The sequence below is a fragment of the Schistocerca piceifrons genome, chromosome 7 (assembly GCF_021461385.2).
Source record: "Schistocerca piceifrons isolate TAMUIC-IGC-003096 chromosome 7, iqSchPice1.1, whole genome shotgun sequence".
In the NCBI taxonomy this organism is placed as follows: domain Eukaryota; kingdom Metazoa; phylum Arthropoda; class Insecta; order Orthoptera; family Acrididae; genus Schistocerca; species Schistocerca piceifrons.
This window is the reverse complement of record NC_060144.1, coordinates 20,359,608-20,373,400: the sequence shown is the minus strand read 5'-3', so window position 1 is coordinate 20,373,400 and position 13,793 is coordinate 20,359,608. Positions and strand designations below refer to the sequence as shown.

The following is a 13,793-nucleotide window of genomic DNA, read 5'->3' as shown; positions in this document are numbered from 1 at the left end:
GACAGAGTCCAGGGAAAGGATTCTATAGTTCAGGTCAAATTTAGTCCTGGGCACTGTCAGACATCATTCTGGCATGTCTGGCTGGTGAGGAGGGCATCATGGAGTTAGATGGATCGGATCCAGGCAGCCCCTTCACTCTCCGTCACTCTACGAGGTGCTTCACTTCCACAGTGCACAGATAGGGGTAAATTAAAATGACACCAATGAAATGCCTCGCATACCACAGTGGAACTTGAATGAGTTCAGGACTCATGTGGAGGAACTGTGCCTTGGGATTGTCACAGTGTTTGCCACTAATGCACACCACTCCTCTGCTCTCCCACTGGCTACTGACTTGCAAGCAGTTGCAGTTGAAATTCATGTGTGTTGGAGGATCACTGTTTTTATCTCTGCAGTAGACTCTGAGACTCTCATAGATCTCATAGAACAACTCCCTGACTATTTCTTCTCCTGGGAGACTTCAGTGCCCATCATGTCTTGTGGGGCTCAGGCTCTACTTGCCCTCAAGGTCAGATTTTGGAGAGCCTCACAACATCTCACAAGCTGTGCATACTTAGCATGGGTACTCACACTCATTTCTGTTCTGTTAATGAGTCATTCTCAGCCATCAACCTCTCTTTCTGCTCTCCTGTCCCCACAAGCTCTGTTCAGGGGGAGGTCATTGACGACCTTCATTCCAGTGACCACTTCTCACTCTGCATTCATCTACTGGATGGAGCACTACCGTAAGGGAAGCCACCAAAATGAATGGTCGGCAGGGCTAACTGGATGCTGTTCAGCCAACTGGCTGTACTTGAACACCATGGTGGCATCCGAGGAAGGTGGACCACATCACACAAGTGATCTGCCGTGTCGCTGACTTATCCCGTCCCAAAGCCCTCAGGTCATCTTAGGAGGCGGCCTATTCCTTGGTGGACAGATGAGAGCCATTCAGCAATCCGGGACAGATGTGCAGCTCTTTGCCATTTTAACCGTCGACCAACAGCAGACAACCTCAGGGCCCTTCAAGTTGCAAGGGCCAAAGCTCGACACTTTGCTAGAGAGAGTAGCAAAAGGTCATGGGAAGCGTTCCTGGAGTCCATCAACTGTTCCACTTCTTCAACAAAAGTATGGCCGAGCATTTTGCAAAAACTACTCCAATGCAAGCCAAGATCCGGCTTTTCATCTCTGTCATGTGACTGTAGAGAGAGGTAAGTGGGATTTCAGATCCAACTCTTCTGAGCTGCAACTCCCCTTTTCCCATGAGGAAGCTTGAATTGGCACTGTCTCAGACTTGTGACACTGCACCCAGTCAGGACTAAATCCAGTATTGCATGCTTCAACATTTGCTAGTGACATCAAAGGAAATCCTCTTCAAATGTTTTAATTTCTTATGGCAGCCAGGCAACTTCCCCAATTCATGGAGGAAGGCAGTTCTGATACCTCTACTCAAACCAGAAAATGACTGGACATATTCCTGTAACTATGGGAGTATCGCCTTAATGGGCTTTGTAGGAAACAGCCTGGAACAAATGGTTAACCGTCACCTGGTCTGGTTGTTAGTGACCAGGCAATTCTTTAGCCGCTGTCAGTGTGGATTGCAGGGATCTCGGTCTATTGTCAACAACCTGACCTGCTAAAGGCTGCTCTTCAACTGTCTTTCATATGTAAACATTGCTATATTAGCACCTTCTTTGATGTTAGTAAGTCATATGACACTACTTGGAAACACAGTATTCTTAGCAACTGCATCAGTGGGGCTTTTATGGTCTTTCCTGTCATAGTGGTTTTTTGTGACTCAAGTTGGTGAGACACTCTCAGATCAATTTGAGCTACCCTATTTGCCATAGCCATAAACAGTATCATGTCCTGTATCCTTGGCTGCTAGATCCACATTTTCATTCCCGACAATTCCCATGTCCCCTGGTATCCAGGAGAAAGATACCTCCTTCACCAGTTGTTGTAATTGGAGGGGGACATCTTGGATGGTCTGGACTACTTTATGTGCTGGGTACAAACAATTCAGAGAATGGAGGGGACTCGGAGAATCAGAACGGACAAGAAATTTAGCACTGGAAAAATGTCTCACCTGCTCCAGTGCCTGCATGATTGTGTTTTAATTCCTCATCAAAGGCAGTAAAGTCTTGAAGCAGTCGAACCTTGAGGACAAGGCAGATGGACCTTGGGGACACGATATGAGAAAACAACAGAGCTACCAACAGAATTCCCCCATTTTGACCCATCCATAAAAATAGCTACATTTTTGTGGTGTTCAGATAAAATGGCAGAAAATATTGCATTAAAAATGGAGCAGGAGTGCAATCTCTCCTGTAATGCACCAGATCTAAAATTACTCTGACCTCTCCAGTTACCAGGATGGAGGATGGTTAAAACCTTATATTTGGGGTCATACTTGCTCCACACCAAATGATTCCAGCACACACAGTGTGCGGAATCCAAACAGCATTGTGGCTCATCTGTTTGTCCCTCTAAAAGAAGCTCATCATGGGATTCACATTGAAAATGAGGAAGCAACGAAAACATCCATACATCAATGGCTTTGGAAGCTAGACTGTAGGTTTTACCATATTGGGATACATGCCCTTGTTGAAAGATGGACAGAATCTTTGAAAATCACATCATCAGTGTTGTATTTTTCAACCTATGTAGTTGCATTTGAAATTATTAACAAATAAAAAAGGAGGCATTACTTTTTGACAGACCCTCACATAGGCAATCCTGAGAGGGCTATAAAAGATGACATGCATTTGGGCTGTAAAATCCATGTCTGGCATGACTAATTGAGTGTCCTCCATTTTATACGATAACTGTACTCAGCTGGTAAAGTAATCCAGAATGCTCTTCTCCCCTACAGAAGCAGGGAAATTAGAAGTAATTTTGCTTGAGAATTCAAGGAAATAAATTAGCAGCCATGGAGGTAGGCATTGATAATTGGTGGCTAAGCCCCCCATCCTCCTATATTATCACTTTGCTGTTGTAGTATTGAGTCCTGTGTAGATGGAATGAAGAGTGGCTGATAATAAACTGCTACTAGTAAAACCAACATCTCTGGTATGGTGCACCACCTCCTGGCCACACAATGTAAATGAGGTCCTTCTCATCCATCACTATGTAGGACACAGTCTGGTAACATGTAGCTCCTTGCACCAGTAAGAAGACTTAGAAAATTGCACTGCACTCGCATTCAGGAGGACAAAGGCCCAAATCGACATCTGTCCATCTAGATTTAGGTTTTCCATGATTTTTCTAAATCACTTGAGGCAAATGCCATTATGGTTCCTTTGGAAGTGCACAGCTTTTCCTCCCCTATCTTTGTAATTGTTATAACTCACAATATAAAAGAAACATGAGGGAACATCTCCAGAACAAGTACATTTAGTGATTTCACAGGCCAAGTTAACAACAGATACAGTGCTTGGTATGACACATGACAAGTCTACTAAAGTACAGTTTTAGATGGATAGTGAATGGCAGATGAGTGAGAACAGACTGACAGTGTGTGCTGGAAAGCATCTGTGCTGCTATTGTGCATGTTTGCTCAGATGCGGTGTCTCAACCTGGCAGCCATACTTTGTCACACCAGATGCAGAACGACTGTTGCATCATACACTTCCACCGTGCAATGACAGCTGATGGTGGATATGTCAGCTGGTGCCCAACATCTTGGTAGCAGCCCATTGAGTTACCACAGAATGTCAGTGGGACATTGAAGTTGATCCAAGATGGTGGCAAATAGTAATGGTAAAGTTCTTAGCTTGCATAAAAACTCGTGCTTTGGCGGGGAAAAGTGTAAAAAATGTGGAAAAGTACTAAAAACCGAAATCATGTGCAAGGAATGTAATAACTCGTATCATTTTTGATGTGCAAAAGTGGACTCATCCGTGAAAGAAAATAATGAATTTATAACATGCTGGAACTGTAGTCAGTGCTGCGTTAAGAATTCAGATAACTATCATAAAGCAAAAATTTGTGACTGTAGGTGTGAATTATCTGTACTACTCGGCAATATGGTAAGTGAAATCCAGAGGCTAAAGGCTGAAGTTACTCTCGTAAATAAGAAGGTGTTTGAATTTGAACAACAGCACCTGATGAACAACTGTAGGCCTAAACTGAAAACCAAGGAAAGCTTTCCTGTCATCATTACTCAAAACAGGTTTCAAATTCTCGATGAAATAGTGGAACAAGAACAAGTTCAGAGCATGCAAACTAGAAGTAATCCTTCAAGCAGCAAAAAAACTGTCAGTGATAAGTTCAGAAAACACCAAGTCCCAAACTCGTGTGCAAAGCGTAAAACTGAACGTAAACAAATCGTCCAAGAAAATGGAATCTGTGAAAGTACATGCAAGAAATCGTCCCTAGAGAAAAACAGAAGAAACGACAACAATCAGAAACACAAGCAGGGCCGGATTCTATTATATGGAGACAGCCATGGACGTGAAATAGCGCAAAACATTGCAAATACGCAAGACAACTTTGCAGCTGTAGGCCACATCCAGCCTTGAGCCCTTATTTCTGCTGTGGTGAAGCTGTGCATGCAGTATTGTGACTCCTTCTCATCCAATGACTGTGTTGTCATTATGGGAGGTTCATATGGTGTAGCAATAAATCAAGCAAATGATGCGATTAGACATATGAAAATGGTACTGGGTAAGTTAAATGAAACCAAAACAATTGTTGTCAACATTCTACAGAGGCATGATCTTATGAAACAGTCTATTGTGAACCGGGAAGTTCATAAAACAAATGATAGGATTAAAGCTCTATGTAGTAAATTTCAGAATGTGTTTCTAGTAGATGTCAGCTATCTAGAAAGGGAACTGCACACATCTCATCGTCTGCACATGAACAAAAGAGGCAAAAAGATTGTTAGTAGCAAAATTATTGAGGAAGTCAGGCGACATTGTTCACAAAATGATGAAAAGAAGTCCATTGTCATGGGGTGGTACAACCCACCTCAACAAAATCTTCCACAAAACCAGCCACCGCTGGAAAGCCAGGGAAACTTGTGTGATATTTGCAACCATTAGCAATAGAACATGGAAATAACATACTTTTCTTGGCACTGTCTTCTTTTGGCTTCATAGTTTATATTCCTTTCTGTCTTAAAAGTAATAGAAATTCATATTATCTTCATTCTTATAAAATCTATAAATTTGTTCTTTGTACTTTTCATACATCCATTGCATTTAACGACTCTCAAGGTATGCTCAGTTATGCTTATATTAAACTTGTATGTACTAGTATTTTGATTTTGTATTCACGGACTTGTTCTAATGCCTGTTGTAAATATTTTGTCTATGTTTGAGCTTCATTTCAGAATGCTCCTTGGTATCCACTTGCAGCACTCTCCAGTCATCCGCCACCTCCCTCCAACCCCCCCCCCCCCCTCCTCCCTCCTCCATTACTTTTGAGAAGACTCACTTGTCAGTGCATCCAGAAGGTTATTATCTGTGTAATTTTTACCTGCAATTTTAATATTCTTTTTGTGTTTGTAGCAAATTGTGAATATTTTCCACTCTGTATGCATTTTCCTCTGTTTTTCTTAGTTTTTCAATGGTGTTGTGAATTTTGATATTAATAATTATCTTTCAGATCTAGATATTAAACTTTGATATCATATACCCCTTTTACATAACCGCGTTCTTGACTTCTTTCACTGTTGGTAGTCTCCAATAATCTTCATAAAAATTGCCATGTGTGCTACATTCTTCTAAACTTTCCTCATTCCTCCTCCTGGTGTATACTATTTGAGTGTCTCGGTCATGTTGTTCCACATACTTATTTTTATATCCAACTAATTATGTGGATGTACTATGTTCAGCGCGTCATTTTCACTGTATCACAGTATTAAATCATAGCCTTGGACCCTAAACAGAAAAATTGTGTACTGCTGCAATAACTTTCACACCCATGTAATGCTTGATTCATTGCAAGTTTCCCATTGCATGTGCTCAGTTACCATCCTCCCCCCCCCTCAAAAAAAAAATAAATAAATAAAAAATAAAACTTTCTTATGTACTAGTAAAAGAATTTCCTTTTACAGAAATCACAGTTTTTTTCTGTTTGACAGTACTGAAGACAATCTCAAATAAATGTAGTTTACATTGTTGTAATTTAGTATATCTTCATCTAACATAACAATCTGTTTCAACAAAGAAACCTAATGTATTTGTATAAGACAGGCTGTGTAATGTTCCAAAATATAAAACAGTGTTTGCTCACTGAGGTCATGTGACCAAGGCAAGGTGACCAAAGCAAGGCAGTAACCAATTTTTTGCAATGTTTCACTTCTGGTTTTACACACTGCACAAATTCTGTGGGTTCACAATGTCCTTTCCTCCATAGAGCATTTTGCTCTGTTCCTTAAACTGATAATGCAGATATCTTAAGCATTTCCTTGTAAAGTTATTTATGGCTTTAAATTCAATAGTAAACGCATGACAACATTAAAAAAAACTTCAGTTTTTTATATTACAGGCCTATGGTTAACACTGAGTTACCAGCATTGTGTGTGTCTAGCTATAATGCTGAATTGCCAGTTAAATAGGAGCACATCTTTCTTTGTTATTAATCCTCATTATTATATCTTTACAACTGAAACTGCTCTTCTCCCAGGTCATGGGAAATGTGGAGTAGCTGTAGTGCGTGTGTCAGGACCCAAGGCAAAAGAAGTTTGCCACAAAATGGCTGGTCTTTCGGATCCAAAACCTCGTCTTGCAACACTCCGAAAAATTTGGGATCCAGTGACAAAGGAAATGCTTGACAGAGGTCTTGTCATATGGTTTCCAGGTAATCAAAGAATTTTCTTTTCATCATTTATAAACATTGCAAACTTTCCTGCTGTATCATTGTGAATCCATATGAGATGTGTGTGTGGGAATAGGAAGATATTGTCCATTAAACTAACAATCCTCCATTGGTCAGTACACCACTATATGCATTAGTATACTCTATGCAAACATTCCATCCTGCAATGCATTGCACAGACTGTTACACATACTTCTGACCACATTGCTTGCCTGTGACATTTAAGGAGACTTCTAAACTGAGTATATAATAGGGTGACCAGATTTTCCACATGAAAAAAAGGGACATTTGCGAAAAATTAGGATAAAAATGGAACAGTAGACAAAAAGAAAATATTCTGCATATGTGACTGCATCGCTTTACTAAAATAAATAAAAACTAAAGTTTATACACATATAAAGATGTATATTTTAAGAAGACACATCAAACTTGCTTGTAACGGCACTGCATCATATGATTAATCATTGTTTTTCCAAAAACTGATTATCATCCAAAATATTGAGAAATTGACAGAATTATTTCTAGCAAATGAACACTAATGTGAACATTACACCTGAACAGGTCTGCGGTATGGGAATGATCCACAACAAGGAAGGTGAGAAAGCGAACAACAGATTTGTAAGAGACAGGAGTGGAGAACCGACCTAGGATTGGAACCTGCTGCTTATTGTAGCTAACCAACTTCCATGAAACCCATGGGAGAGGAGAGGAGTCCAAGTCCATGTACATTTGTGTGTTTACTAATGTCATTGCAGCTATTGTGTCCACTTGCATTTTTAGCAGTTTATGAAACACAGCCAAGTCAATAAACAATTTGTTCCAGGAGACAGTAATTGTAGAGTTTGTGTCCATCAGTGCTACTGTGTCCACCATGTTTGAAGAGATGTTACACAGTGATGCAGTGTGGCCTTTCTCTTGACACTTGTTGCAAACAACCCAAACTTAGGGCAAGCAGTGCGCTCATGTTGGACAAAGCAGTATGGGCAAGACAGAAGGGAGGGCATGCAGCCACTGTTGTGATGCAGCCTGTTGCTGGTGTGGCCATAACCAATGTTGCCCCATGTGATGTTGAGTCAAAGGTTGTACTGCTGTGATGGCTTCCCCATCATCCTGAACAGGTGCAGTGTTCCGAACATGGATCAACTGAGCAGCTTCCAATATCTCTCTCCACGAAGCAATCTGATCGCCCACGGCCTATGACACTTCAAAGGACTGTGCTACATTAAGCTCTTCCATAAGCATTTGATTCTCAGATTGAAGTGCATTTTTGCATACTTCCCTATCTGGGGCCATATGAATAACATAATCGCACACCATGTGATCAGCATGGGATTTGTGGTGAGTACAACGGCTCAACCTATGTAATTCTGTAGCCCAATCTTTGTAAGGTGGTTTGGGTGTTTCTGGCAGTGGTAAAATTCTACACTTTTCAGAATGCTGTGTTCTATCACAGTAATAGGTTCAGAGTAGCTTTGGCATTTCATCAAATGATAAGCTGGTCAGGTCTTGCAAAGGCGCAAGTTGGCACAACAGCTGATAAATGCGCAGCAAAAGCCAGGAAAGAAAGAAAGCTGACATAGGTTTGCACTGCCCACACGAAAAACCTGGAAATGATGGCGTAACTGTAGGAGCCCCAATCTTCAGCAGATTCATCACATGCCAGAAAGGATGGCAGGTACACTGAAGGGAGAGTAACCTGCCTTGAACACACAAAGGCCACAGGTGGTGAGAATCTGCCGTTGTTCCATGAAAGCTTGCTGCTGGGCAATGATAAGTTAGAGCACTTCTTCCATTAAGATGTTTGTTGGGTAACTTAGCACTCACATGGTAACACGTGGAGAAAACATACACCTCACTCCTCACCAAGTTTGCTACAGCAAGAACAAACATGATTTATGAAATGTATTAATTTATAGAGCAACACATAAGATACAGGTTGTGTGTAACACTGAAAAAATTGACTGGACAACATTAATACTGGTTAAAGAATTGGCTAAGCACTCATTTGTGATTGCTTAAATAATACTATTACCTTGGCAATTCACCAGAGCGTGCCAGGGGGCCAACCCAGGGTGCCTCTATAAGTGGGCGTATGAATTGTATGAATGCACGATCTCTGAAGTCGTGCCTTTCGTGAGTGGAGGTACATCACTACGTATGGATATGTGTTAACCACTTAGCTACCTCTGAGTGTGACTGGCTTTCCATTGTAGTTTGGTAAGTTAATGGTTAATTGATATCATTCAGTCAGCTTGGGTATCCCAGCTATCTTCTCTCTCAATGTGAACAATAGGGCAGTTGCTTGAGTTGTTGGGCCACTCATGTTGTAGCGTTCACAAGTAACCTAGTGCCTTTAGCTGCTGCAACAAATGCTCTGGGCAGATCACACAGTATTTACTATTAAAATTATCTGTAGACTCCAGAATCCCATACATGTAAGTAACAGATGTACATTGACAGTAAAGACATTTGGTATGGGTAACATGTGCATATCCTGGGCAGTAACTAATTAAATGCAGTGAGAGAAATCTCACCAATGCAAGTGCAACAGGACAGCATGCAAGCACTGGGATAATCATATGAGATGTCTTGATCAAATGGTATCCAAGCACTGTTTGGGTCTCTAATGAAGCCCCTGAGCAGCTCAAACAACATTTGTATCTGAAGTTGTCTGTAGACAACCTTATCTCACATGTGATAGCAACAGGCATAAACTAACTGTAGATATATGTTTGAGAGGTAACATTTAACCATATTTGATGACAAGTAGTCAAAAGTGGGGGCAGAAATCCCTCAGCACAAGCATTGCACGTACTGTCTGAGAGACTCGGGTATCTTGACCTCAGCAGCGGGTATGTCTGCCCCTTGTGAAGCACACACTGGACTCGCATTCGGGAGGACGACAGTTCAATCCCGCGTTCGGCCATCCTGATTTAGGTTTTCCGTGATTTCCCTAAAATCGCTCCAGGCAAATGCCAGGATGGTTCCTTTGAAAGGGCACGGCCGACTTCCTTCCCCATCCTTCCCTGATCTGATGAGACCGATGACCTCGCTGTTTGGTCTCTTCCCCCAAACAACTCAACTCAACCCCTTGTGAACCCAATTTATATACGCAGTATACAGATGCTTTGACAGCATCACCTCTTACACGCAAAGCAATAGCTTCCATCCTAATCTCACTTTTGTAGTGGTCTTGAATCACTGTCAACAGTAAAATGCTGACAGCTCAGTGTAATGATAAATACTGATTCTATTCTTTAAGTTTTACTGGTTTTTGTTGTCTCTCACTCATTGTTTCAGACATTAAAATTCATTGCAGTGTCTCCTTATTATTGTTGTCGTAATATGTTCAGTTGAGCTCATTGTTAATCTGATATATCTCTCTGTTCGAAGGACCACGAAGCTTCACAGGTGAAGACTCATGTGAGTTGCAAGTACATGGAGGACCAGCTGTAGTTGCTGCTATTTTTAATGCACTCTCTGAAATCCCTGGCTTTCGTCCAGCAGAAGCAGGTAAAAATACTCTCCTCACTGATAACTACCTATAAGTAACTGTTATGGATCAGTTGTTTAGTAGTAACAGTTATGTTTATAAATGTCATTTGAATGTCAATACAACTTTTAAATAGTGTGTAACTTAAGGACATGTAGTGAGGACCAAGACTCTTATTTCAGCATAGGAGCTCATGTCCAGAAAAGTACAATTTCCTGCTCCGTGCACAGTACCACAACACACGTTGCTCTCTGACTCCTGTTGCTTGTCATCTGGATCCACTGACCAATAGGGCTCGATGCGATGACCACCAACATCAGCACAGATATGGTACATCTGTACTGTCTACTGGTACATGCAGTCACCGGTCACTGGTCCTCCAGCATCCACCACAGCCATAACTCGTGCCCACAGTCTTCCACAAATGCTACAGAGGTTCATAAATCAAGGATTTAGGTTAGTCTAGCAGGTTCAAGTTGGGCAAATGTCTAGGCCAAGCAATCAGGCCACCAGAACCTATCTACTGTTGCCCAAATTGTTGGTCCAAATGATCTCAGACAGCTTATGAAAAATGAGGTGGTGCGCCTTCATGCTGGAATCACACGCTTTGATGTCCATGCAGTAGAACATCTTCTTGGATTCCATGTAATACACCATCAAGGAACCGCAAGTACATGGCACCAGTGAGATATGGTGGAGGAAGGTATGGTCCAGTCATGTGTCCATCCAGGAACCCTGCCCGAATGTCAGATCGCGTTGTTCCTGAAACCCATTCAGGCACACAACACACATGTTTTTATCAGCCCGCACAACTGTTGTGGGAAGTGAGAATACCTTCCCTGGTGAACTTGGCTTCATCTGTGAAAAAGATCCCCCATCGGAAGTCAGGTTCATCCACTCAGTGTTGCAAGAACGACCTGCAGAAATTGGCTCATGAAGCAAAATCCCGTGGCTGCATTGCCTTTACGTTCTAGGGTTGGGTGCTGGTGCTCATGCATAAATGCACCAAACAATTTGGTGATCCACATTCAGTCTACCTGCTACGTTTCTTGTCGTAGCCATCAGGTCCTCCACCACAGCATAGAGCACAACCCCTTCAAACTCAGGTGTGTGGAGCACCATTGTTGGCCCTGCTGGTGGTGAATGCACCCATTTCTGAGGCCTGCTGTTACACTGTAGCAAAGAATGAGTTCAAAGGTGCCTGGTGATGTGGAAAATGCTATGCATATAATTGGCAAGCAGCCCTCTCATTGCACTGAGCTTCACCTTACGATAACATCATATCAGCATATTCTGCAGATATGTAATTCACCATGGTCAACAGCAACACGCTAACAGTGAATTGTATGAACAGCTTGTAATCTGTACTTCAACAATTGATTACTGCTGTACTGTCGTACAGTATGAGGAAGACTACAAGCACAATAGCAAGTAGACTCCTCTCAGGTCAGATCACAAATGTAAACAAAGGTGTGGTGGACATGGAACGTCAGATGATCAATAAATGACATACATAATGGTCTAGTCAGTGCCGCAAAAGATCTGAACATGTGTTTGTGATATTTTGCATGTACAGTTAAACAGCACTTCTCTAAATATGAGTTCCTATGCTAAATTCAACCATCTTGGCGCCAACTACAAGTCTTCAACATCTATAAATGGAATGTAGTTACACCTGGTATAGTCATTTTATGTAATACATTATCTAACGGGTGATCAAAAAGTCAGTATAAATTTGAAAACTTAATAAATCACGGAATAATGTAGATAGAGAGGTAAAAATTGACACACATGCTTGGAATGACATTGGGTTTGATTAGAACAAAAAAAAAAAAAAAAAAAAAAAGTTCACAAAATGTCCAACAGATGGCGCTGGTCAGCAAAATGTCAGTGACTGCTCATGACAATTGTATATAAAAGGAGCTGTAATGAGAGAGAGAATCAGATGCGCCAGCAGTCACAGCATGTTGATATTACCTGAAAAGGCACTTTTAGTGAAGGTGTATTATCAGAATTGGGAATGTGCTAGTTCAGCGTTATGATCCTATCGCCATAGGAAGGGGATTCGAACGGGTAAAGGTCCATTGACAAATGCAGCTGTAGCGAGAACGATTTCGAAGTTCAAAGCCACGGGTTGTTTAGACGATAGACCCCGTAGTGGCCGACCGAGCACAAGGCGTAATGCTGCTGAGGCAATTCAGGAAGAAATGGAGACTGTAGCGGGTTCATCTATGTACGGGGAAGTCAGTGCTCGTACAGTCGCACGTCGCACCGGCATTCCATACACTACTGTTTGGTTGGCACTTAGGCGTACCCTCCGATGCTATCCGTACAAAATCCATCGGCATCATGAACTGTTACCTGGCGATTTAGTGAAGCAAAGGGCATTTGCGGTGTGGACATTTCAAAAGATGGCGGAAGATGACAATTGGTTGAGTAGTGTTTTGTGGACTGACGAAGCTCATTTCACGCTCCGAGGGTCTGTCAATGCCCACAACTGCAGAATTTGGGCTACCGAAAATCCTAGAACTGTCATGGAAACTCCATTGCACGACGAGAAAGTCACGGTATGGGTTGGATTTACCACATCTACCATTATCGGGCCTTTTTTCTTCGAGGAAATGCGTGATTCTGGTTTTGTACCGTAACTGCTACCGTGATGGGTGAGAGGTACGCCGATATGTTACAGAATCGCATCATCCCCAGCCTGGCTGATAAACACCTGCTGAAACGTACAATGTTTATGCAGGATGGCGCTCCACCCCATATTGCTAGACGCGTGAAAGATCTCTTGCACGCGCCACTTGGTGATGATCGTGTGCTCAGCTACCACTTTTGTCATGCTTGGCCTCCCAGGTCCCCAGACCTCAGTCCATGCGATTATTGGCTTTGTGGTTACCTGAAGTCGCAAGTGTATCGTGATCGACCGACGTCTTTAGGGATGCTGAAATACAACATCCAACACCAATGCCTCACCATAACTCTGGACATGCTTTACAGCACTGTTCACAACATTATTCCTCAGCTACAGCTATTGTTGAGGAATGATGGTGGACATATTGAGCATTTCCTGTAAAGAACATCATCTTTGCTTTGTCTTACTTTGTTATGCTAATTATTGCTATTCTGATCAGATGAAGCACCATCCGTTGGACATTTTTTGAACTTTTGTATTTTTTTGGTACTAGTAAAACCCCATGTGCTTCCAAGCATGTGTGTCAATTTCTACCTCTCTATCTACATTATTCCGTGATTTATTCAGTTTTCAGATTTATACTGACTTTTTGATCACTCAGTATATTTAATGAGAAGTAGTAATAGTAATGGCTTTTTGGTAACTGACATATGTAGAGTGTTTAAATAGTGAAGTTCTGGAGGGAATAAGAAAGTTTTGGCGTGAAATCAGAAGGAGAATCAGGGAGAGCATCATGTGTCAGGAGACAGGTATTTGGTGAGTCTAACATTGAAGGTTCTGGAGTAGACATATTTTTAA

At 41.8% G+C, this 13,793-nt stretch overlaps 1 protein-coding gene across 3 annotated transcripts in view; it reads left to right on the top strand.

The window, feature by feature from the left end:
• Positions 1–13,793, top strand: part of LOC124805258 (tRNA modification GTPase GTPBP3, mitochondrial) — a 137,716-nt gene that overhangs the window by 14,460 nt on the left and 109,463 nt on the right. The window contains exons 1-3 of one of the 3 annotated variants that reach the window (XM_047265769.1): positions 3,606–3,741; positions 6,616–6,789; positions 10,201–10,320. In XM_047265769.1, coding sequence (XP_047121725.1) covers positions 3,723–3,741; positions 6,616–6,789; positions 10,201–10,320 — 313 coding nt within the window. In that variant the 5' untranslated portion in view covers positions 3,606–3,722. Of the gene's footprint in view, positions 1–3,605; positions 3,742–6,615; positions 6,790–10,200; positions 10,321–13,793 lie in introns of those variants that run through there. The other 2 variants (XM_047265768.1, XM_047265770.1) reach the window with 2 other exon arrangements.